The 22,769-nt window shown below is 40.1% G+C and overlaps 1 protein-coding gene across 6 annotated transcripts in view; it reads right to left on the bottom strand.

Moving 5' to 3' along the window:
- IMPG1 (interphotoreceptor matrix proteoglycan 1) overlaps window positions 1–21,945 on the bottom strand; it is a 69,761-nt gene extending 47,816 nt beyond the window's left edge. For 5 of the 6 annotated variants that reach the window (XM_081904861.1, XM_081904862.1, XM_081904865.1 and 2 more), the window contains exons 1-2: window positions 21,257–21,945; window positions 7,400–7,633 (exon numbers count right to left, since the gene is read on the bottom strand). In XM_081904861.1, coding sequence (XP_081760987.1) covers window positions 7,400–7,633; window positions 21,257–21,323 — 301 coding nt within the window. In that variant the 5' untranslated portion in view covers window positions 21,324–21,945. Of the gene's footprint in view, window positions 1–7,399; window positions 7,634–7,747; window positions 7,975–21,256 lie in introns of those variants that run through there. The other variant, XM_081904863.1, reaches the window with a different exon arrangement.
- Window positions 21,946–22,769: the final 824 nt, after the last annotated feature.

The following is a 22,769-nucleotide window of genomic DNA, read 5'->3' as shown; positions in this document are numbered from 1 at the left end:
GTAGTTTGTTAAGGGTTGCTGGAAACTAACTCTGTGAGCAGTAAACTATTCGGCCCAGAACTCTTTGAGGGAAAGAAAGTGCTTTGAAGGGCAAGTGCAAGTTGCACATGTATTGGCATCTGAATAATCAGTGATTTGAATAGATGAAGCTGCTGTTTGCAAAAAGCTGCACTGATTGAGGTGGGGCGAATTGGTGAGAACAAATCATATAAACAAGAGATTCGAGCTATGGCCCAAGTAATAGCTTTTTAGATATTTGGTGGCAATACTACAGAACCATCATTTGAGTACATACACCCATCCAGTTTTTATATCCTGTTCTAGACCTTGCAAAACTATTCCCCACCCCAGGATTTCACAGTGCTTTATACCTGTACCCTATAAAACCTAAAGCTAGCCATCAGAACTAGTTCCTAGTGCTGCTGCAATAACGAAAGGTAACTATGGCTGGTTCCTATTGGAAGTATAGTATTTTTCTCATATTCGTGCCCAGATAATTCCTGAAATGGTTTTCAAAGGGTTTTAAAACCCACACTTTACTGAAAGCATAGTTATTTATCAGCTGATCCTCATGGCTCCTACTGCAGCCTTTTACAGTGTAGGACTACCAATATGATACAAAAATGCTCTTGAAATGGTGTATTTCTGAAAAAAAAATGTTTTTCTCTGGGCATGCCCTCTCATTCATTACATTTGAACAGTAACCAAGCTACTGAAGCAGGATCAGAATCCTGTGGTAAAAGGGAAAAACTCTCCTATTGTTCCTCAGAAAGAATCCTAGGCACAGATGGAAATAATCTAGCCATAGATAATGCCAATTCTAGTGTACATTTTATCCCCTCCCGAATCTATTGACTCATAAATGTTATACTGTCCGAAGTATAATTATGTGGTCCTATACATCTATATTCCTGCTTCATTTGTTGTCGTTTCAAATGACCCTCCAGGAAAAAGAAAAGAAAACCTGCTTTGATGTATAGTCCCCATGGAAACAACTCTCCTCTTTTGTACATTGGCTCTAATTTGTTAAAAGTTAAAGTGCTCCCTCTCGATGCTGAATAACTAACCGAACCGCATGCCAAAACTGTAGCTACTGGTGGAAAATAACAGCCATCGCAGCTGTGGAACAACTGCTGGCTTCTGTATCATTTGGGGAAATAAAAGCAAGCATGTGCAAACGCACAAAACTAATAAGGCTGGGATGACGCTTCAGAACAAACACACAGTAGGGTAAAATCTCATGGCTGCAAGGAAGAGTTCCAAGAGTCCCCTCTGCTCAGCCTCTGTCAGCAGCCTAGTGCAATTAATACAACAAGCTCCAAAAAGGAGGACTAACGTGCACACAAATATTTAACAACCTGCTGTTCATAAATGAATGTGTGCATGTCAGACTACACAAGCCCATTAATTAATTCCTAACAAAGAAAAGCAACAAGGTTTTGTTTTTTTGCCATATCGTACAAACCAGCTTGAATAGCTTTAAAAGGGAGCTGGGCACTACACAGAGGAAACGTATGTTGTCTGAGGGGAGTCTTTGAGAGGAAAAAACAAGCCAAAAACAAATTTCAATTGGTTCTCTCCCCCCTTTTTTGATGGGGAGCGAGATATATCAATGGTGGCCTTGATCCACTGCTTTTAGCACAATATCCTGTCCTCAAACAATGGATGGAGGGTATAGATGCAAAGGAAGATGGCAGTAGTGGCTGGTATACATTGGAACTGGTGGGGCAGAAAGGAGGGAGCCAACAGCAGGTGGCGCTAGAGCCAATGACTGGCAGAGCCAACTAATTCTACTTCTAATGCCTCCATCCTCCCTGCTGAGCTCTACAAAAGCAACATGGAAACTAAGGAAGAGGAGGAAACTGGCAGCCAGGGCCTTTCCCCAGAACAGGGTTTTTCAACCAGTGTGCCATGGCACCCTGTGATGCCTTGAATGATGGTCAGGAGTGCCGTGGGCAACACTGGCCTCTGTCCCTTTTTCCTTCTCTCCCTTCTCTGATGCCCTCTCACATTTCTACCTACCAAAAGCTTGCACAGCTGTTTGTTGCAGCAGCCCAGGCTACAAGCTTCCGAGGTGCATGGTGCCTCTGGGGCTGGCCAGGGGGTGCTTGGTGCCAGGAAAAACCCAGATGTATGGCAATATGGTGGAAAAAGTAGCAGAAACAGCTAAAAGCCTAAAAGCCTAAAATCACTATTTTCGGGGCTCAACAACTTTGTAGGTGTCAGGAATTTTACTTTTTGAACCCTAATATAACAGGTGCCTGTGGGAGTTCTTTCCATATTCACCTGGATATGAAATGCTTAGTTTCTAGATGCAATGAAACTCATGACATAAAAACCTCCATACCTTAAAGACAGTCCTGAAAAAGAAAGCTCAGTCCCATACGCATGAAGAGAACTGCAGTCTAAAATCAAGAATTGCTATGCAATTTAATTTTGCTAATGTTTTTGAAAATCCATTTGTAGAATATATAGGCAAGGACTGCATAGAGAGAGAAAATGCAAGGAAGAATGAATGCAAGAAAGAATGACTGAACGAAGGAACGAAAAAAAGATTCCGTAAGCTTTTATCACAAACCTCATAAAGACAGATATTCTCACACTTCATAATTGGGAAGAACAACTGCTGTTCTTTAATCATATGGTGGTGAATAACCACACATAGAAGCATTATTGTGCATCTCGTATAATCAACATGAAGTGCTGCCATAGGTGTTGCTGCCCTGCATGGTGAAGGCCCGGGTTGGCATCATAATTTGATGCTCAACTCAGGTATGGGACTGATTACAGAAATAAGCTCACGCAGCTGCAATCTGTATCTTACTATTGGATAGTTAGGAAAAGTAGTATAATACATAATTTAGGCAAATAAACCCAAAAATTTACAGTAGACTACCATCGCTGAATACTAGGAGACAGACTAGTTTACATACTAAATAATCAATGCACCTTTATTATTATCATCATTATTAGTATTTGGGTATCTAAATTGGTAGCAAAAGTTGGTATGCTGGATTTGATTTTATGTATCTGCTGTTGTCGTATGTGTGCCTGTATATGATTGCTTTTTTATATATGCAATTGCTTTAACCGTTTTAAGATATATAACTTTGATCATATTATGAATCACTTTGGAATGTATCTTGGGAAGCAACTCATAAATAAAGTATTCTCCTGAGGGGAGGGGAGAAGAAAGAAACTTGAGGAACTGTCACCATTGATATCCCTCTGTGGCCTCTCCGCCCGCCCAACTGCCACCATGGAGGGGGGGGCTGGGGGCTCTGAAGGACCACCTTGCCCAGAGGGGAGGGGAGAAGCAGCAGCTTCTTCCAAACAGACAAATTGCCTTATCCATTCTGTTGCAACTGTTTCTTAAAAAGCAATGCTGACTGTTGTAGTAATCTTATGTAAACTGCTTTGTGAGGTCTGCCTGAAAAGTGGTAAATACTGTGAATAAATAACCCATTGATGAGCCATCAACTAATCCAACTGCCTAACAAAAGAAGCCTTTGCCACCGGAAGCTTTAACACTACAGTAAATTATAAATCACGGAACAGGTAAGAAATATTACAAAAGTATGTGCACAAAATAAGAACTATGTCCCCCTTCCCACTGCTTTCTGTTTAAAGTGATATGATAGATGTGACTATATTCCTTCTTTTGAAATGATCCCTTTGAATGGGCTCATTCCTTGGAGGATGAATAAATAACCTTGCGTCCTTCAGTGGGTCAGGGGCTCCTGGCAGTGGGTGATTAAATCAGAACATAGCTGGGTTTGTGATGAGTGTGCAAGACCGCATGGTGACTTGCCTGCCTGGTGCAAAATGGCAGATCACAACTCATAAGTCATCTAGATAGCCTGTACAGCTCAGGAGGAGATCATGATCATGGTACGTATTGGTATCAATGACATGAGGGAAAGTAGTTGTGTGATCTTGGCAGCAAAGTTTAGGTTGCTAGGTAGAAAGCAGAACCTTCCAAATGCAACCTCTTCCACATGTGAGGCCATCTACAGCTGATGAGCCTCAATGTGTGCATGAGATGGATGTTTTCGATTTATTAGGCCCCGGAGAATATTTTGGGCCAAGCCAGACCTCTAGAAAGGCTCCACATGAACCAGAGTGCAACCAGAGTGCTTGTGCTTAAATTTAAAAGGTGGCTGAGCAACTTTTAAACTGATCCCTAGGAAAAAGCCAACTGGAGGGGAGGGCCGTGCAGTTACAGATGAATCATCCCTAAGGGATGAGGGTGAAAATGTTTTTGATTAGAGTAACTAGGCAATGAAAGTGCAGAGGGGCATGACAGGCATTCACAAAGGCCAAAGCGCCATAGAGGAAAACACGCATGCCAGAGAAATTTGGAGAGAGGCACCATGTACGCGTGTTTATATGCTAGAAACTTCTGAGCCAAGATGGGTGAACCAATGAAGTGCTTGATTTTAAAGGAGAGCATCAATATAATGGGCAAAACAGAAACATGGTGAAGTGGAGAGAAAGCCAGTGGAACAAGGCTATCTCTGGATACAAATACAAACCGAAAGGGCATATTAGGAGTCACAACATTCTTTACTATAGTGTCGAATGAACTAGAAATCCAAAAAGGACTTCTCCACAGAATCACTTAGGTGGCAATACAAGGCCCTAAGAGTAATTTAGTACTAGGAAGGTACCATCATCCCCTGTTGAAAACATTGAGTGATTTTGAGATATAAAGTGAAATAAAGGAGGAAGCCGTAGGAAGAAACATTGTAATAATGAGTGACTTTGATTACAATGTTCCAGTGAGGAAAAAGAGGTAACATTTCTAGGTGCCCTTAATGACTAACCTAAAACAGTTGGCCATGGAACCAACCAGACGAGAGGCATCCATGGACAGAAACCTGAACGGTGTACAGGACCTGGTGACATGCAAGATTTAAGTGTTGTTGAACTGATTGCTAAAAGTTGCCATGGTGCTACCAAATTCAACATAGATTTGAGTGGGAAATTGCCAAGGAAGCCCAAAACAGTTACTTCATGGAAGCAAACATTGTGACTTGGTGAATTCAATAATGCATTCTCAAGAGTACCATCTCTGCCATAGTCTTGCTGAAATAAAAGGGTTAATCACTGCGCAACTTTCTTTTCCATCCTTATTAGTTCATTCTAGGTAGCTGCTTAGGGTACTTTTTTGTAAGGGTAATACAATGATGTAAAAAAACAACATCCTGAATTCAGGTAGGTAGCCATGATGGTCTGATGTAGTAAAAATAAATAATAAAATAAAATAAATTGCCCAGTAGCACCTTAGAGACCAACTAGATTTGTTCTGGGTATAAGCTTTTGTGTAAGTGTGCATGCACACAAAAGCTTATACCCGGAACAAACTTAGTTGGTCTCTAAGGTGCTACTGGACATTTTTTTAAATTTTTAAATTTATTTCAACTTCCTGAATGTTAAGAGCAAAGGAGACAGAAACATCACACTGAGGGGGCTGTTCCACAAACAGAGAAACACCACTGAGTAAAACCACTACCTAAGGGGTACCTCAGAGGCTATTGAAGTAGCTATACCCAGAATATGCCAGCACACCATGCTAACCCGCCCCACCCCCTAGTCTTTGATGCTTTAACTGTTCCTTGGCAGATGAACTACATCTCCTGCTCAATCACTATTTGTTTAATGATACCAAGTAACAGTCAGAGCATGCATGAAAACCTGCAGTCAGAGAACACCAATCTGCAGGCCACACCCAACCATGCCTTCTCCTTGCCCCACACCACATCTTGTGGGGATTTTGATGGGATTTTTGTTGGGATCATAGCATAAAAACAGGAGCACACACAGCACCAGTTTTCTTCCTAAGCATAATTACTATGCAGGAAGAGGATCTTGCTGGAAAGGGAATGGTTAACCATACTCCTCCTATCCCTGTGATCCTAGTAATAGTGCTGCCTCTTGCGGTATTTAGGTCTTGAAGAAAACAGGTGCCATTCTGGGCAAATAGGAAGCCATCAACTTTTACAGTTCTAGCTTGGATTTATTCCATTCTATAAAATGGCAGAAAATTTATCTGCTTGCAGTTTTTCTGTAAACACCACAAGTTCCTGATACACATGAATCATTTTTAACCCATTTGCAAAACTCATGTGTGACAAAACCTATGGCACCGCGGCTGATGAATTATTCAAGATAATGTATTATATACGTTCTACAAACATTCTTGTGGAACATCTTAACTCTAACTCACAAAACATAAATATGAGAGATGCAGAAATATGTGGAACTGCATGACAATTTTTCTGCATTTGCTGATGCTCCAGAAGAGGGACAGCATTTATCATATTTAGCAGACAAACTCAAACAGCTTCACTAAACTATTAAATTTGTCTTGGACTGCAGGTGTACGCTATCTGGATCCTTTTAATTCAAAGCAGCTACATCATTATAAACAGCGCCTCAAAAGCCTGTGTGTCTTGGAAAACCTTCCTCCAACACCCTTCTTTTGGTGTGGTGCAGCACAAATCTCCAGATGTCCATAGGTTAGATATAGTTCTAAGTGACACAGGAGGGCATAAAAGAATCCTACTTCTGCCTTGTGCTACTTTTCCTATAATGAAAACACATCATCCAGAAATTCATGTGACACAGCTCACATTGGGCTGTACTAGGATTCAGTGTGTAAGCTGCCTCTGGAATGCTGTTGGTTCAACACAACATCTCTAGAATTAAGTTGCAATTTAAGAAAACAACAAACAACAAGAACCCTACTGGATCAGAAGACTAAGGGCTCATCAAGTCCCATTTCCCACAGCAGTCAACTACCTTCCTCTGTGAAATCCTCTGGGAGTTGTAGTCAAGCATCATTTTGAGGACACAATTTTGGTTACCCTGGGTTTACATGGTTACTTATGAAGAGATGAAACGCAGGCAGAACTGACAGCACAAGACCAGGCTGACTGTTTGTCTGATTCAGTATAAATTGTTGCTTATAGACTGTTTGTCACATTTATACCTCACCCTCTCTCCAAGGAGATTGCAGCACCATAAAATACATTTAAAATTATCTCATTTTAGCATTAGACAACCTTGTGAGCTGGCCTAGGCTGACTTTCATTGACTTGCCTTAGGTCATCCACTGATCTTCACGGCTGAGGAGAATTTTGACACCAACTTCTCCACAGCCAAACTTTGATGTATAACACTGGGACCCCACACGGTCATTTTTAATATACTGGCAGTGTTGTACCACTTATATCAGGAAAGATATAACACTGCCTACAGAGTCGCTTTCAAAGTCTTTTCTTGCAAGAAAAAGCAAACATGTGGCCAATAGGTTATGGGCCAATAGGCTATGGGTACTTGTTACAAAAATAATTGCGTGGTATATCGAAAGCAGGTCAAATTGTGGCATGCTCACCTCTTAGCCTATAATAAGCTTGGTGGCTTGCTAAAATTTGTTTCACTGACTCTTGAGGGCAAACCTTCACTCCAGTTGGGAAAAAAGAAGACCTCTTTGTTCGATGTTTCGCCATATCAAATATCCTTCGGATGGTGGATACTTTAGACCTCTTTGTCGTTCTTTCTGACTTTTCAGACCCTGAAGCATCTGCAAGATGTTTTGCTTCACCGCGATTCACTTTATTAGGGGTTTCTGTTAAAGGAAAGGCAAAGAGAAAAAAATACATCAATAAAATGCTATACAGTACACAGATGGTTGTGGGTAGTCAACCCCCATTTACTGAAGAATAAGGAAACAAACTATTACCTCAAAATACCAACAACATGACAAATGTTTCATTATAACTTGCCTCTGTTACAAGGAACTGGGTGTAGATCTGCTGTCTAACCTATGCATTACTGTCCACTGTGCTACATTTATCTTCTCTTTCAAGTCAAAGTGGGTTTGCCTGTTGCATCATTCAGCAGCTTATGCTTGGCTGTTTTGAGTCACATGCACTCCAGGCACTCCCAGCCCCATCAGGATGCATCTGCTTCTGGAGCATGAAAGATACCAAAGCACTGGGAAAGTTGTCACTAACCTTTTTGTGGGAAATTATGCAGGAAAGTAATCTTTAATAAACGAGAGCAGAACTTTGTACAGTGTATTTGCTAGTCTAGATATTATGCCTAACACAACTTGATACATGACATACTAATTCAAGGTGCGTGTGAATTTTTAAGTTAACAGTAAGGAAATTATGAGCTTTGAATTTCAATGGCTCAAAAAAAAAAAAGCTGCATTATCAGTTTCATGGAGATAATGAAGGAGCAGTCAGTGAAGTAATTATATTTTCAATTTTATTCACTGATGCTTAAAAAAAATTATAATGTTGATTTTAAATGAACTTTTCAAGATGCTTTGGAAGCATTTTTGCAGTTCTGTCTTTTAATTGCACAAGCAACCTAAAAGAAGGAAAGGTAAATAGCATCCCAATATTTGTTTAAAGACCTTCCATGAAAAGGAAATGGTAAAATGTGTAGATAATTGGAAAACTTTCTGAGGCAGAAAATATTTGTCTAGGAGGCCAACAATATGTGTGTAGCTAACTTAGATACCAATGAATTGACTGTAGATGGTAATTGCATTTGGAAATAGTTCAAATTCAGTAAGGGGCAGAGAAAAGGAATCAAATGTCTTTCAAGAGAATCAAGCTTACGAGAAAATAAGAATATTAGGAAAACTAAGAGCTAAATATTTAGTGGAGCATGACAAGTTTCCACGTAGCAGGAATGATCTACGTCTATAGTTTTCTCTTACTCTCTGAAATGAAGAATATAGCTTCAAGCAAAGCCGTAAACATTCATTATTATGTCAGTGGTTGTTAGATAGATGAAAAGAAAATAAGAGAGAATATATGCTTCATTGTGATGATTTGGAATTGAATGAATTGAATCTGAACTGACAGGAAAAAAATTGGGGGGAGTGACACTTCCGGTAATATGTCAGAGAAAAAGTAGCTTCCTTTGTGCATTGGACTGTTGCATAATTTCTTAATTAACATTCCAATGGATGTCTTTTTCAAAACACACAAGCTGGGAACAGTTATTCCAGTACGTTTTAAGACCATTTAGACAAGTGCTCTTCCACACAGAGAGTTAAAACACCTGGATAATATGAGTCTGGTCCAGAACTATTCTTTTGCACAAATCTTAGTGTTGGTTGCAAGGGCAGGGCATACACATACACACACACACACACACACACACACACACACAGCTTCTAATATCTTACTGACAACAAGGAAAGAGAAGACAGCAATGTGGTTCTGCCATATTTCTCAGCTCCATTTCTATCAACAATCATTTGTTTTTCACTAACCTGTGACCAGGCAAAATGAGCATCAAACACAAATAAAACAGTTTGCCGAAACAGCACCCCTAACAAGGACTTGTAAACAATAACAACAACAGCCTTGCATGAACTAAGGCACTGCCAAAGTGGAAAAGCAGCACTATACAAAAACTTTCAATCATAAGGCACAAATGTGAAGCATGTATGGAACAACTTCTTGATAGTTCAGTTGGCCTGAGACTCTTAATCTCAGAGTCTTGGGTTCGAGTTCCATATTGGGCAAAATGATTCCTGCATTGCAGGGGGCTGGACAAGATGACCCTTTCAACTCTACAATTCTAAGGAAGGGGTGGGGAAAATAAAACCTTGATTTTGCTGTAAACTTCTATTTAGTCTTTCCCAACCTGAAGCCCCACAGATATACTGAACCTATCAGCCCCAGCCAGCACTGGCCTAAATTGATTCACAAAAGTTCTTATTTTTATTTAGTTAGTTGTTATTTGTTCATTCTGCGATCCAGCATGCAGAATAGGCACAGCAACATGTAGGGCTGGCATAAGGGATTGCACTTTTCTCCTACTTCTTTTCCTGAGACACAGCAAACTCCATTTCACTCCTGTTGTGGAGATGACATTATGGTTTAAGCGAGTGTGAAGTATAGAAATTGTTCGTTTTCAGATTATTTCTTTTTTAAACAGAGTTGCCATGCTATTTTTGGTTGGTGTTTTGGTTTGAATCTATCAGGAATGTAGAGGCTGTGGCAATCATAGACTGGGTCAAGTGCAGGGTGGCAGATGAGAAGTCTTAAACATGTGCTTTACAACTGGTGTACTGCACATGGACACAACCATTAAGTCCAGGATCTAAAATTATCTCACTGCACTGCTGGTTTCTTATATAGTTGTTCCTCGGATTACAAACACCTCGGGTTACAAAAACTTTGGGTTACAAACTCTGCTAACTGGGAAGGAGTACATTGGGTTAAGAAATTTACCTCAGGATGAGAACAGAAATTGTGTGGTGGCAGCGGGAAGCCCCATTAGCTAAAGTGGTATCTCAGGTTAAGAACGGTTTCAGGTTAAGAGCGGATCTCCGGAACGAATTAATTTCGTGACCAGAGGTACCACTGTATTGCTAATTTGCCATCAGTACTGGCAGCCCCCCCTCCTCCCTTCCTCAGTCATGGTAAAACCTCTGGCCCTTCTTCAGAATGAGACAGTGAGGCAAAAAGCCTCACGAGGTGGGTGGACAGAGATGGGTAGAGTATGGCTGGTTCAGGCAGTGAAGCAAGCAAGTGGGAGGAACGGTGCTTGGTGCCTGACACAACTGTCTCAGATTGCCTCATTAAAGTGACAACACAATGTAGTTCACATGCTGGGTTGTTGTTCTTTCCTGGGCCCAGTAAACAAATCTATTATTTTTCATTCAAGATCTGTTTTTCACTAACACATTGTGAAATCTGAACTCAGGCCTTCCTAGTCCCCATCAAACACTCCACTGCAGGAGGGATTTCTGGCCTGCAGGCTAAATTATGCCCATCAGGGGTTCTACTTTTGCTCAGAAAGCTGTTTTTAGCTAGCCATGCCCACATGATGTTAGGTGTAGGGCAGGTAAAGCCACAGATGCAAATGAATAATTAGGAGCCTCAACCTTCCTAACTGGTGCTTACATTTTGACACCTTTAAATGGTGCAAATGCAAGTCTCTTTGGGGTTGGTTCCCCTTAAAAATGCCTAAATTGGGGTTTCCCAAACTTGGGTCTACAGCTGTTTTGGGACTACATTTCCCATCATTCCTAACCACTGGTCCTGCTAGCTAGGGATGATAGGAGCTGTACAAAAACAGCTGGAGACCTATGTTTGGGAAACTTTGGCCTAAACAAAGACAGTCCCTTGCAGCTGGTTCTTGCAGATGGCATAAATATTTGCTGTTAAGGACAAAAAGGAAGCATCCAGAGGTTTCATTTCCCATCACTTTTGTGAAAACCGCACATACTTGCTCTCACATGATCTTTCATGTACTTTTCATCACTGGGCACAGTCAAGGCCCTCCCCTCCCAGACCAGGGGGAAGTAAGCCAGACAAAGGATTCACAGAAAGACGAAAACACATTTGCCTGCTTTGTGAGGTAATTGTATCTCCCCTGTAATCCATTTCTAAAATATAAATAGATAAACCCAATATCCCGTGTCTTCAAGCTCTCCACACTTGGAAAGTTCATTGTTCACCAGCTCCTCCCCTATATCTTACTTACATAGATATAGTTACTAGTAATTACATACCTTTTTTCCACCAAAGAGCAAAACCAACAAAATGCAGGCCATCACATTGAGCACCTTTTAAAATATCTCACTTGCCAAGTTCTATAGCTGCTCAGTACCAATATATCCTTTAAGAAGTCCTGTGACATGAAAATTACTTGTACTACTATGAATTCCCTTCCTTTCCTTCTGTAGGCAATTAAGCTTGACTCATCCTAGCTTCACATAATTCTAAATCCTTGACAGGTGAACTGTGATATACCTGTTCTCTCTTTTTTAAAAAGTCAACAGAAGTTGATTAGTAGGGTGTTGACGATCCATTCCCATTTGCACCTGATACCACAGCCAACCAAATCATTTTTAAAGGTGTAGTTCTGCTTTCTCCCTGGGGAGGGCAAAATGCATAGTAGCAGAACTCACCGTGTGTCTTGACTCTTAACCATTTTCTGAACTGTGGCAAGTTGCATAGCTGGCCTGACTCTGCATAAGGCTGCTCTCTATATTCAACTAAAGAAATACAATTCAAACACCAGAAAGGAGCAAAGGGCCTTGCTGTAAAACACAGTGCTAGACCAGCAACCTCCCATTCAATTGCTTGTGACAAAGAGGAGTATTCCAGGATTAAATAGCTAATCTGTTCACACTGAGCACATATATACATCGTGTGAAAATTCAGGACAAGGATATATGAATTTGTCTTGCTGAATCGGACCATATAGATTTATGTCTGAGAGTGGCCAACTGTTTGGAAGTCCACAAGCAGGGCAAGAATGTAGGGGTGTTGATGAAGCTCACCTAGCTTGTCCCAAGAAGGAAACTTTGGCAGCTCAAAGAACAGGAAAGAAGAGTTTGGATTTGATATCCCGCTTTATCACTACCCGAAGGAGTCTCAAAGCGGCTAACATTCTCCTTCCCTTCCTGCCCCACAACCAACACTCTGTGAAGTGAGTGGGGCTGAGAGACTTCAGAGAAGTGTGACTAGCCCAAGGTCACCCAGCAGCTGCATGTGGAGGAGTGGAGATGCGAACCCAGTTCCCCAGATTACGAGTCCACCACTCTTAACCACTACACCACACTGGCTGGTGCATGGTATCACAAGCCCCAATGTATTCTCCATCTTGGATTAAAATCCAAGTCTGAGAAGGATTTCCCATTTATCCTGCACCCCACCCACTCACTTTAAAACATTCACTTGGTGGGGCAGCTTAGTTCCCTCTCTCAGTAAGAGAGGCTGCTGTTCAATTGTGCTGGGTGTAAGCATGCTTTAGTAATTTGTGAAAGGATTTAGCCCTAGAATCCATTTTTAATGTTATGACCAATTCTAGAATATGTAAAGTAACAGTTTTAAGAAGTGCTTTTGAGTATCCTGCATTGTTGAGTAACCATGTTGCGTTCTACTTCAGTCCTACCACAGCTAATGGCAGGACTTGTCAGTCTTGGGCTCCATCCAGCTTCTCGCTCTTTAGAAGCACTACATATATGAGTTTGTCAATACATATATTTTCAAATAACCTCAGAAGCATGGATAGCCAATCTCCAGCCTCAGATTTGCCACATATAACAAATATTTTATGCTATTATCAGTGTTGTATCTGCATGTGACATATTGGCTAAGCATGATAATTTTGCCCTTTTACTTAGTTCTGGTTATTTGCAAAGGCATTTCCTGATTTCTGTACTGTGAAGACAGCTGTGGAAATATTCTGCCTCCTCCCCAATTATAATTCAATTGTAGATAGGCAGACATCTGTCACACACCGCTGACCTTTCATTATCACTCAACATTTATGTAACATTTTTCTTATTCACAAATCTGTGCAAATGTTGACTCACTGGTGTGTCTTTGAGGCACTATTCTTTCTCTTAACAACTCTTTCCCCTTGCCATGCCACCTAAATTCTTTTGACAGTCCTCCTGGAACAAGCTAGCCCTCAATGTTGGTGCCCTATTCATGGCAGCACTTGATAGCATCAAACATTAGATCATTAGATCATTTCATTGGTTGATGACAAATTGATTGACAAATAGTGGATTCAGTTGAGGGGCACTGTCACAGCTGCCCACAGCAAAAAGCATAAATAATATAGTTATGTAAAATAGAAGACTAACAAAATGTAGAATGTGGACCAAACAGCTGTAGGTGATCGCATAAAACAAACCTGCTGAAATTTGAATCATTTTGGAGGAAGGGGCAATAATATCCTGAAGGTCAGCCTAATGCTGGAAAGCTATGAAAAGCAAATTATTTCTGTCCCATAAGATACTGTAAAAATGCAGGCAGGATTGCCTGATTGATTAGCAAGGCATACTGCCTTCAGAGTACAGTGGTACCTCGGGTTACATACGCTTCAGGTTACATACGCTTCAGGTTACAGACTCCGCTAACCCAGAAATAGTACCTAGGGTTAAGAACTTTGCTTCAGGATGAGAACAGAAATCGTGCTCCGGCGGCGCAGCAGGAGCAGGAGGCCCATTAGCTAAAGTGGTGCTTCAGGTTAAGAACAGTTTCAGTTTAAGAACGGACCTCCAGTACAAATTAAGTACTTAACCCGAGGTACCACTGTAGAGCAATTACTAATAGGAAAAGTTGCATAAATTCAGAGACAAAAGCAGTATTGGATGACAACTTCCCCTTCCAAAAATTATCAAGTGGATAATTTTATTAGCTTTCTTATATATGCTGCTAAGCAAGCTAAGAACAAGAATTACATTTTCAGCTGCTGCACTGCTTGTATTTAAATTACCAGGCAAAACTAATGATGGAAAGGGAGCTTTAATAATTAAATACAGATCAGTATTTAAATGTGGCAGATGGGCAAATCCAATCAAGAATATGCTTATATTATCATATGAACATTGCAATACAGTCAGAACAAAGAAATAATACTTGAGTCTGCCAGCTGAATAAGAAAGACGTATCACTCACATACTATACAACTTGAGCAAATTTTTCCAGTAGCAGAATTTCCCATTCAGTTCAATGAAGGGGGAGGAATATTCACATTCAGAACTTTCCCTTTCTTATAATACAAGTTAAAAGGGTAGTTCCTGCTTGTGTAGAGCTTTGGCTGTGTATTTGAAGCTGCTAGAGTAGGACTAATTCTGCTCCCTTCTACTGCGAAAGGATACAGCTTGCTAAAAGTTTGGTTTCTCAGCCATTCATCAGCTCTCAACTGGATGTACTAAAGCAGCTGGCCCTTAGGGAATCTTACTATTTAAAATACAAACAGTAAGCACAACAAATGTATAGAGCTATACAGGCTCTATATAAATGCCATCACACCCATTACATGCCTTGACCTTAACATTTTGCCTCTTTATAAGGCAGTTCCAAACTTATACTATGAAAGAGTGTGAAGACTAGTTCAAAGTAGGATTTGGTCCTCTAGGGAAAATAAGAAAGGAGCTGAGTTGGAAAGAGCTGGCTGGTTCTTTGAAGAAAAACACAACACACACTCATGCACTAAGCCACTTGCAACACCTTTTAAGAGAGGTGGAATAAATAAGAAGTTATTAATAATAAATAATTTAAAATTCAGAAAATACAGCAATTGAAGGGACATTAAACACACTAATTATTCTCCCATGCAAGTATATATACTGAGGTACCGTATGCCCAAATATTCCTGTCTACCAAGAACAGTTTTCATTTTGGTACTTGCCCTTCAAAAATGGTGGTGGCTTTTTGGTCCCCTTCTGTGCCTTTTCAAAATGCCTTCTTAACAAATTGCTCACTTGACTTCCTAGGGTTACCATTCTTCAGTGACCAGCTCCTTCCTCAGTGTAGAGATGGGAGGGATATTCACCTGAGTTTGCATTTAAAGATGAACCTACCTAATGTGCCAATACAGGAACTGAAAGCTAAACAGCCTTAGAAATCTACACTACTCTGTATTTTGCAAGCGAGTGAGTTTTCCAGTCAAGTAATGCTTACAAAAATGCATACTTTATGGCAAAGATTGCACAAAAAGGTTGCCTACCTTAATGAAGATACCATAAAACTGTATTATTGCTTTGCATAAAAATGTTAGGCAAAATTCCATATAGAATTGTGTGTATTAGGAGAAATTCACACTAAAACGCTGATGAATTTTTGTGATTAAAAAAGAAGAATTTGCAAATGGATGTGGAAATGTGGAGAAGTAAACTTAAAATGGGAAAAAAGAGAAACAAATAAACCCCAATCCATCGATTCACTCACCCCTGCCACAGAGTCTATAGAAGTGACTTAGAATAGGGATCACCAAAAAAGAGGAGGTAAAGACATTAAATTTGCATGTGTTAACTGAAATGGATATATACAAATTAGTTTAGAAATGATTCCTGTTAAATGATTGTTCTAAATAGAAACTCAGTACATGTCACCATATTGGGAAGACTGCGATCAGGTGATCTGTAAGCTCATCAATCTGTTGATGAGCAACTTCAATGTCTCTCTTTATGGTTCTTTGTCTTTAAACCAGGCTTGGGCTAGGATTGTCCTCTGTAAATATGGGCACATGACTTTCCTGGGGGAGTAGATAGAGCTCGTCTCCAGGGCACACAGATGCAAATGCATCCATTTGAACACACAGGCAACTGAACAGCATACAGATTGCAATGCTCTTCTGACCGGTTGGAAGTCACAGTAAAATTATGAAATTAAAAAGAAAACACCAGACCACAGACTGCAATAGAGTGAGCTTCCTGCCAAGAGTACAGTACTAAAAGGTAAAAGGTAAAGGCACCCCTGCCCTGTCTTGACAGACTCTGGGGTTGTGCGCCCATCTCACTTAAGAGGCCAGGGGCCAGCGCTGTCCGGAGACACTTCCGGGTCACGTGGCCAGCGTGACATTGCTGCTCTGGCGAGCCAGAGCCGCACACGGAAACGCCGTTTACCTTCCCGCTGGTAAGCGGTCCCTATTTATCTACTTGCACCCGGAGGTGCTTTCGAACTGCTAGGTTGGCAGGCGCTGGGACCGAGCAGCGGGAGCGCACCCCGCCGCAGGGATTCGAACCGCCGACCTTTCGATCGGCAAGTCCTTGGTGCTGAGGCTTTAACCCACAGCGCCACCTACTACTCGATATTAATTTGGACCTATTGATTTGGATCATTATTGTACAGAGGGTCTGTTATTCGCATTAGTTGCCTTGTTCTCGCACTCCAGAGTCCCCCCCCATTTTCCCTGTTATTATCAAGTCTACGTGTCTCAGAGGAATAAGACACTAGTCACCATGCTATAAAGAGTCAAGCATGCAACGCCTCTATCTAATCTAACTGACCAACACAGTCAATTCAAACACTTCATTGTATATATCTTCTTTCAGAAGTAGGCAAAAGGCTCCCCCCTCCTGATCTTAAAACATAATAGTTTGGACCCAGATGGATGGTATACAATAAATATGACAAGCATATCTATCATGATGACTAGTTTATCCCTATGTCATATTAATAAGTAATACTTCAATAATACAAAAAGGTCACTCCCAGGTCTTGTGTCAGAGAACAGGTTGCATGTGTTTAACACAGCCAATACAACTGCCTATAGCATTTCCACTGTGAACAGAAAAATTAACTTGTGGAATGGCGATGAGCACTCAAAAGCTTGTAGCCTTGCATAAACAAAAGAAAAATTGTGATGAGGGCCTCTTGGTACAGATATTTTTAACCTTCTTCTTGAGGTCAGTTATATAAACAGAGATCTTTAACAGTTGCTAGTCACTGCTGAGGCCGTCAGGAGGGGAAGTGGAAAGCCAGAAGTAATTAGAATGATTTCTCAAAGCACATAGAAAGCTTTTGTGCGCCTGTCTGAATAAACTGGTGAATATTTATTCTCTGACCTAAAACTCACATTAGGCTTCCATGAACCACATGATCCTCGTATTCTTTTCTGAAAAGGAAAGGACACAATGTAGAGGTACTTGATACCAATGTGTAAGTAATTTAGACAAAGAACATGTCCACATATTCATATGACTCACCGAGTAACTCCTGAATCATGTGATGATAACACGGATGTGTGAATTATGCTTTGATGCCATTCAACAATATTGCACTGTTTCAACAAAGGCAACACAGTGTGTGATAAGCCATCAAGCGATGGAACATCATCAAGAGATAGTACATTCACATGTGGCTGACCCAATTAAATACAATATAGGTTTTTTTTAATGCTTTCAGCAACATTTCACCACTACATAATTTTCATGTATAACAAAAGGAGTCAATAATATTGTGACAAGAATGATCATGCATCTTATATTAGTAGTTCAGGGTGTGGAAGAAAAATATGACTAGAATTCTGCTTAGGAGGGATATGTGTATGTTGCTAGCTTGTCTGAGCAACCATTGGAATTATGCCTAATATTCATGGAGCCCTAAGAGGAAATTCCAAATAGCTTTAATGTGCTAAGAAAGGATGAGGAAGTACCATAGGTCAGTGGCACAGCACGTGGCTAGCAGGCAGAAAGACCCAGGTTCAATCTCTGGCAGCTGCAGGTTGAGAAAGAGCACTGCTTGAAGCTCTGGGGAACTGCTGCTAATCACTGTAAGGACAAAACTAAGCTAGAGGGAGCAATGGATTTGGGCTTGGTAAACAGCAGCTTCCTATATCCCTGATGTGGGTCAAATCATCTGGAAGTCTCCTCCTAACATTGGGTGTATTTCCCTCTAATTCTCTAACAAGAAGACTTACAATTATTATTATTTTAGTTTATTCTTTATACCTGTGCATTGATATTTGGAAGGTTCTTGAAGTTGCACCTTCAAACCATGAAGATACACTATTTCAACTGTGTCATGGGGGAATTTTGTTGCAAGGATAACAAAGTTATTTAAATATAAGTAGGAAGTCAGTATATAAGTCAAATTAATGCTTTCGCAGCACTTTGTCCATGTATGACAGAATGTCTTGCATCCGCCTTTCATTTGGGTATCAGATTCATTCTGAAATGGTGTTTCGTGTCTGAGACCCATTACCAAAGCTAATAGTTGCTGAAAAACAGAGGTAGAGCCAAGATTATAAACTGAATTCTAGGATGTGGCTTATATTGCTATGTCAAGAGTAGGCCCGTATACACACCATCACAGAAAGCCACATCCCAGTGTAGAATCTAACATGACAGACCTTCCTGGAAGATGACATTACTGTTGTGGAAAGTTTCCAAAAGATAGTTGGATGAGGAGAACCTACATCACAATGTGCTCTGGGGCAGCTGCATAATTGCTGTCTCTGTCTTTACTCAAGCAAGAAAATGATGAGCCCAGTATCAAAGTGGTCGTTTCATCCGAACAAATAATTGAAGTTTCCTAATGCAACTCTCATAGTGTTAATCTCTGCCCAGGTATAATGACAACTTTCTGGCAGTACATTTAAATAAAATATATATCTGCCCAAATCTCTAGAGGCTAGCCATGTTAGCCTGCTGCACCCAAAACAACAAAGCCTAACAGTGTGGTCCTAACCATTTCGACTCAGAAATAAGTCCTATTGAATTCAACGAGGCTTACTCCCTGGGTCTGTGGAATTAGGATTGCCATCTAACAAATTTATTATGAATTTGTGGACTGCTTTGTGGACATGAAATTTATGCTATGATAAATTTGCTAGTCTTTGTGGTGCCACAAGACTCTAGTATCAAGCAGGTAGGGTAGGGGTATCAAAATATGTGCATGCATTTTCATGCCATACTTCCAAAAATGAAAAATGGGGAGGGGAAAATCACATTGGGAAGACTATAACACAAACTGACAAATACCAGCACTGTTTAAGATAAATCTTCTGATCTGTCATAGCCCCTATGCACAGAAATAATCTTGAGTTAAGCTGTCTAGTGCAGGTTCAAAGTATATAAAAAAAGAGATTTTATTATTTAATCCTTTTCCTATCCCCTCCTGACCCAGGTAGTTGCCTTGTGCCTTATCCTCTAAATGACGACTTCTTGGGGAAATAATTCATTATCTCTATCAGGAAGTTTCAGATAGTCACTTTCTTCTTCCTATAATGTCATCCAGTAACTCCTAATTTCAGACGGGTTGAAATCCTCAAGAATTATATAAGAACAAACATATATTTCCGTATAATAAATTTCCTTTTTTTTTAAAGGCTACAAGATTCATACCCTTGTTAATTGACAATCTGTCAAATAAGTTTGTTTTAATTGCTTTAAAAGGTTCATTCAATGCAAGAGCAGTGAATCTCTGCCCACATTTTGCTTATAGCTCTTGCTGCAGATAAGCATTCACTTTTCTCTAGCATCCAGGTGTCCCAATTTTTAAAACAGTATTAAAGGATTATATTAACTAGATTGTGAAAATGAAAGATGGAATAACAAACAATGGTTTCAAAAGACAACTGTAAGTGGTACTACTACTTAGCTAAATTATATTTTTCTCTAGACAAATATTCTCAACGTTGATTCTGATCAGTGTTTGCTACAGCTATTTGAGTACGTTAGTGAATGATTATACTTCCTATTATCAGGCAGCTTAAGAAAAATAGCAGAAAAATGACTGCATTGTTTCATCTAGAGACATTATTTCAAAACAGTATTGGGAACACACTGTCATTAATCTATCCCTACTCATTTTGACAATCCAATAAAAATAGATTTGATCCTGAATCCTGTTTGACGTTTACCTGCACAGTGGAGATGTCTGGTATATGTATGAAGTTATTCAATAATGAGTGAGGCAGTCTAAAATCCACTCATTTTTTGTACTTCACTTTTCATGGAAATATGTTGGACAAACCCAGAGTTGGAACGTGGACTGAATCCTTGCATTTTTAAAAAATCCAATCATAGCAATGTGAATTTATCTATTTATTAAAAATGAAAGAAAATCAGTACACCAAATGAACTACTAAATAATAACAAAATCCCCCACCCAATTGCTGTTTTCTGTCTAGAAAGAAAAAGGGAAACGTAACAGTGACAATGCTGTTTCTGTTACACAAAATTCGAAGCATGTGAACTTTTCACTTCATCAGAAGGAAGATAGCCCAGTTCTGATGTAGACTAAATGCCTTTGCTTATATTAGGACTCCATTCTAAAACAAAGTGAGACTTTATTTGTTTGTTTTTTTAAATTAATTCACTGCAAAAGTAGTATGTACCATTTTATTATCATTGTTAGTTCATGCCTTTCTCAGCAAACACTTAAATAATGTTTTTAATCCCTGTACAGCATTATCATTAACACATAAACACCTTGATGGCAAATACATCTGCAATTTGAACTATAGCAGTTTCTCTTAAAATGAAATGGAATCACATTATTCACCCAAAAGTTATTTATAATTAAGCCTCACTGAAACTAAAAGGAAAAGTTGGTAGTGAATTTGCAACTAACTTAAATGACCAACTTTAGCTGGATTAAACATTTTCAGGAGAAATCCATACTTACCTCTTCACATTTATTGCCTTTTTTGGTTTTGAGATTATATGTGTCTTACTAAAAGGTCTAAAGTGAAGTGCATCATCGACAGAGGCTAATTTGACTGAATCAGGCATACTAGGAATTTTTATGAAGGGTAGCACAAAAAGTTTCTGCAATACAGCGATATTGAATAGGAATAACAAATTCTATAGCAAAAATTACTCTTCGATGAAAGCATGCCCAAATCTGGAGTGCAAAACACATTTTAACATTCGCACAGTAAATTTGGCATTTGTTCCTCTCAGCTAAACCCCCTGCTTCCCCACCCCCAACTGAAGCATCAATGTATTTTAAGATATACTCACCTTTGCTTCCTTGAACTTGGAGCGCGAGCCAAATTATAAGAAATATTAATCCACTTTTCAGATGCATGCTGCTTTTTTATCATTCACAATGTTCAAGGCTGGTTATTCAGGAAACAGAACTTATGTTGGACTGACTTTAGGAACAAAACTTCCTACTAGCTGCGTCCCCCCCCCCGAAAGGGGTTGCCAAACCCCAAGTCGTTTAGAATGCTCTCTGGCCTGATGTGTAATAACAGGTGTCGATGCAGAAAACCTGAGCAAATTCTCAAGCTCACACCTGTCACCCAGAGAGAATGAAAGTAGAACTGGAGTGAGAATTCGGAGAAGAGTGACGAAGTTTAAACAAGGGGAAAAAAAGCAGTGTCTGTTTCTGGAATAAGCTGTTTATCTGCTGCTCAGACATAATCCCTCTTATGGTCCAGCTGGAGGAGCTGCCTTCATCTTATTAACCTTCTGGAGTGGCATCTGTCAGCTCCCAGTAGACTTTCAGTAGCACCATGATAAACAACAGAAGCCTTCTTCTAGTGACCATTACCTGTCAACACTTGCCATTTGGACATCCCAGTCATGTGGCCTATGTCACATCAAGAAGCATTGGCAAATGACGGCAGTAGGAGAGCCCATTACTTTGGTGAGGTGCAATCATAGCTAGCGAACATCCTTTCAGCAAGCTGGCGGTGCGGAGCCTTTCCCTTAAAAACAAACCAACCAAACCATGAAAAGGCTGCTTTAGCAATGTCTGAGCAAGCAATGTCATGACTCAGCAGGAAAGTTCTGTAGCAGTCACAACTTGGTGCATCCAATTCCAAATTAGATTAGGAGGGGGTGGGGAGGGAAAAGAAGGTTTCATGGGCAGAGACAGGAAAGTAAGAGGAATGCATTCTGCAGCCTGAAGCTGAACAAAATTTGCAATACTGTTAATGCTAAGTATTTCCTTCTACACTTCCGCATTCCATTCCATAATGATAGTTGGACCTATTGTAACATTTACCTATCCTATATTTGTGCCAGGGTACTGTTATCTTTATTTGGTTAAAAAGAGGTTACACGTCTTCCAGAAAAGCAGGGATTGGTCTTTTCATTCTCTTGCATATCTTTGTTTGTCCTGGTTAGGCTTCACACTGTGAGATTCACTGGCGGCAAGAAACTTTCCTAGCGCTGCAGGAACAAGTTGCTCTCAGAACAACCTTCATTTGAACCTGGTCAGAGTTCTATTTTTACTTGGGATTTAAACAATGGCAGAAGAAAACAAAGATCGCCCTCTTTGATCTACTTGTGGCAAGGATTACAAAGCCGCTGCTGTTGGGACCCCAAATTGACCTACCCTGCTGCCTGTTTTTTTTTTTTTTTTACAGTCTTTAGGAATATAGATTTATGTTTTCTGAACAAATATTTCTTCCAGCCTGCTGGAAATAAAGAGAGGAATTTGTGCCAGGAAATTAGCCATCTTGAACAATGGAATTCTGGATTTACTCTGAGCTACACATGAGAATACCAACAGCACTATAACTAT

This window comes from Podarcis melisellensis (assembly GCF_964234715.1).
Source record: "Podarcis melisellensis genome assembly, chromosome: 3".
Classification (NCBI taxonomy): domain Eukaryota; kingdom Metazoa; phylum Chordata; class Lepidosauria; order Squamata; family Lacertidae; genus Podarcis; species Podarcis melisellensis.
This window is presented reverse-complemented; position numbering and strand designations above follow the sequence as displayed.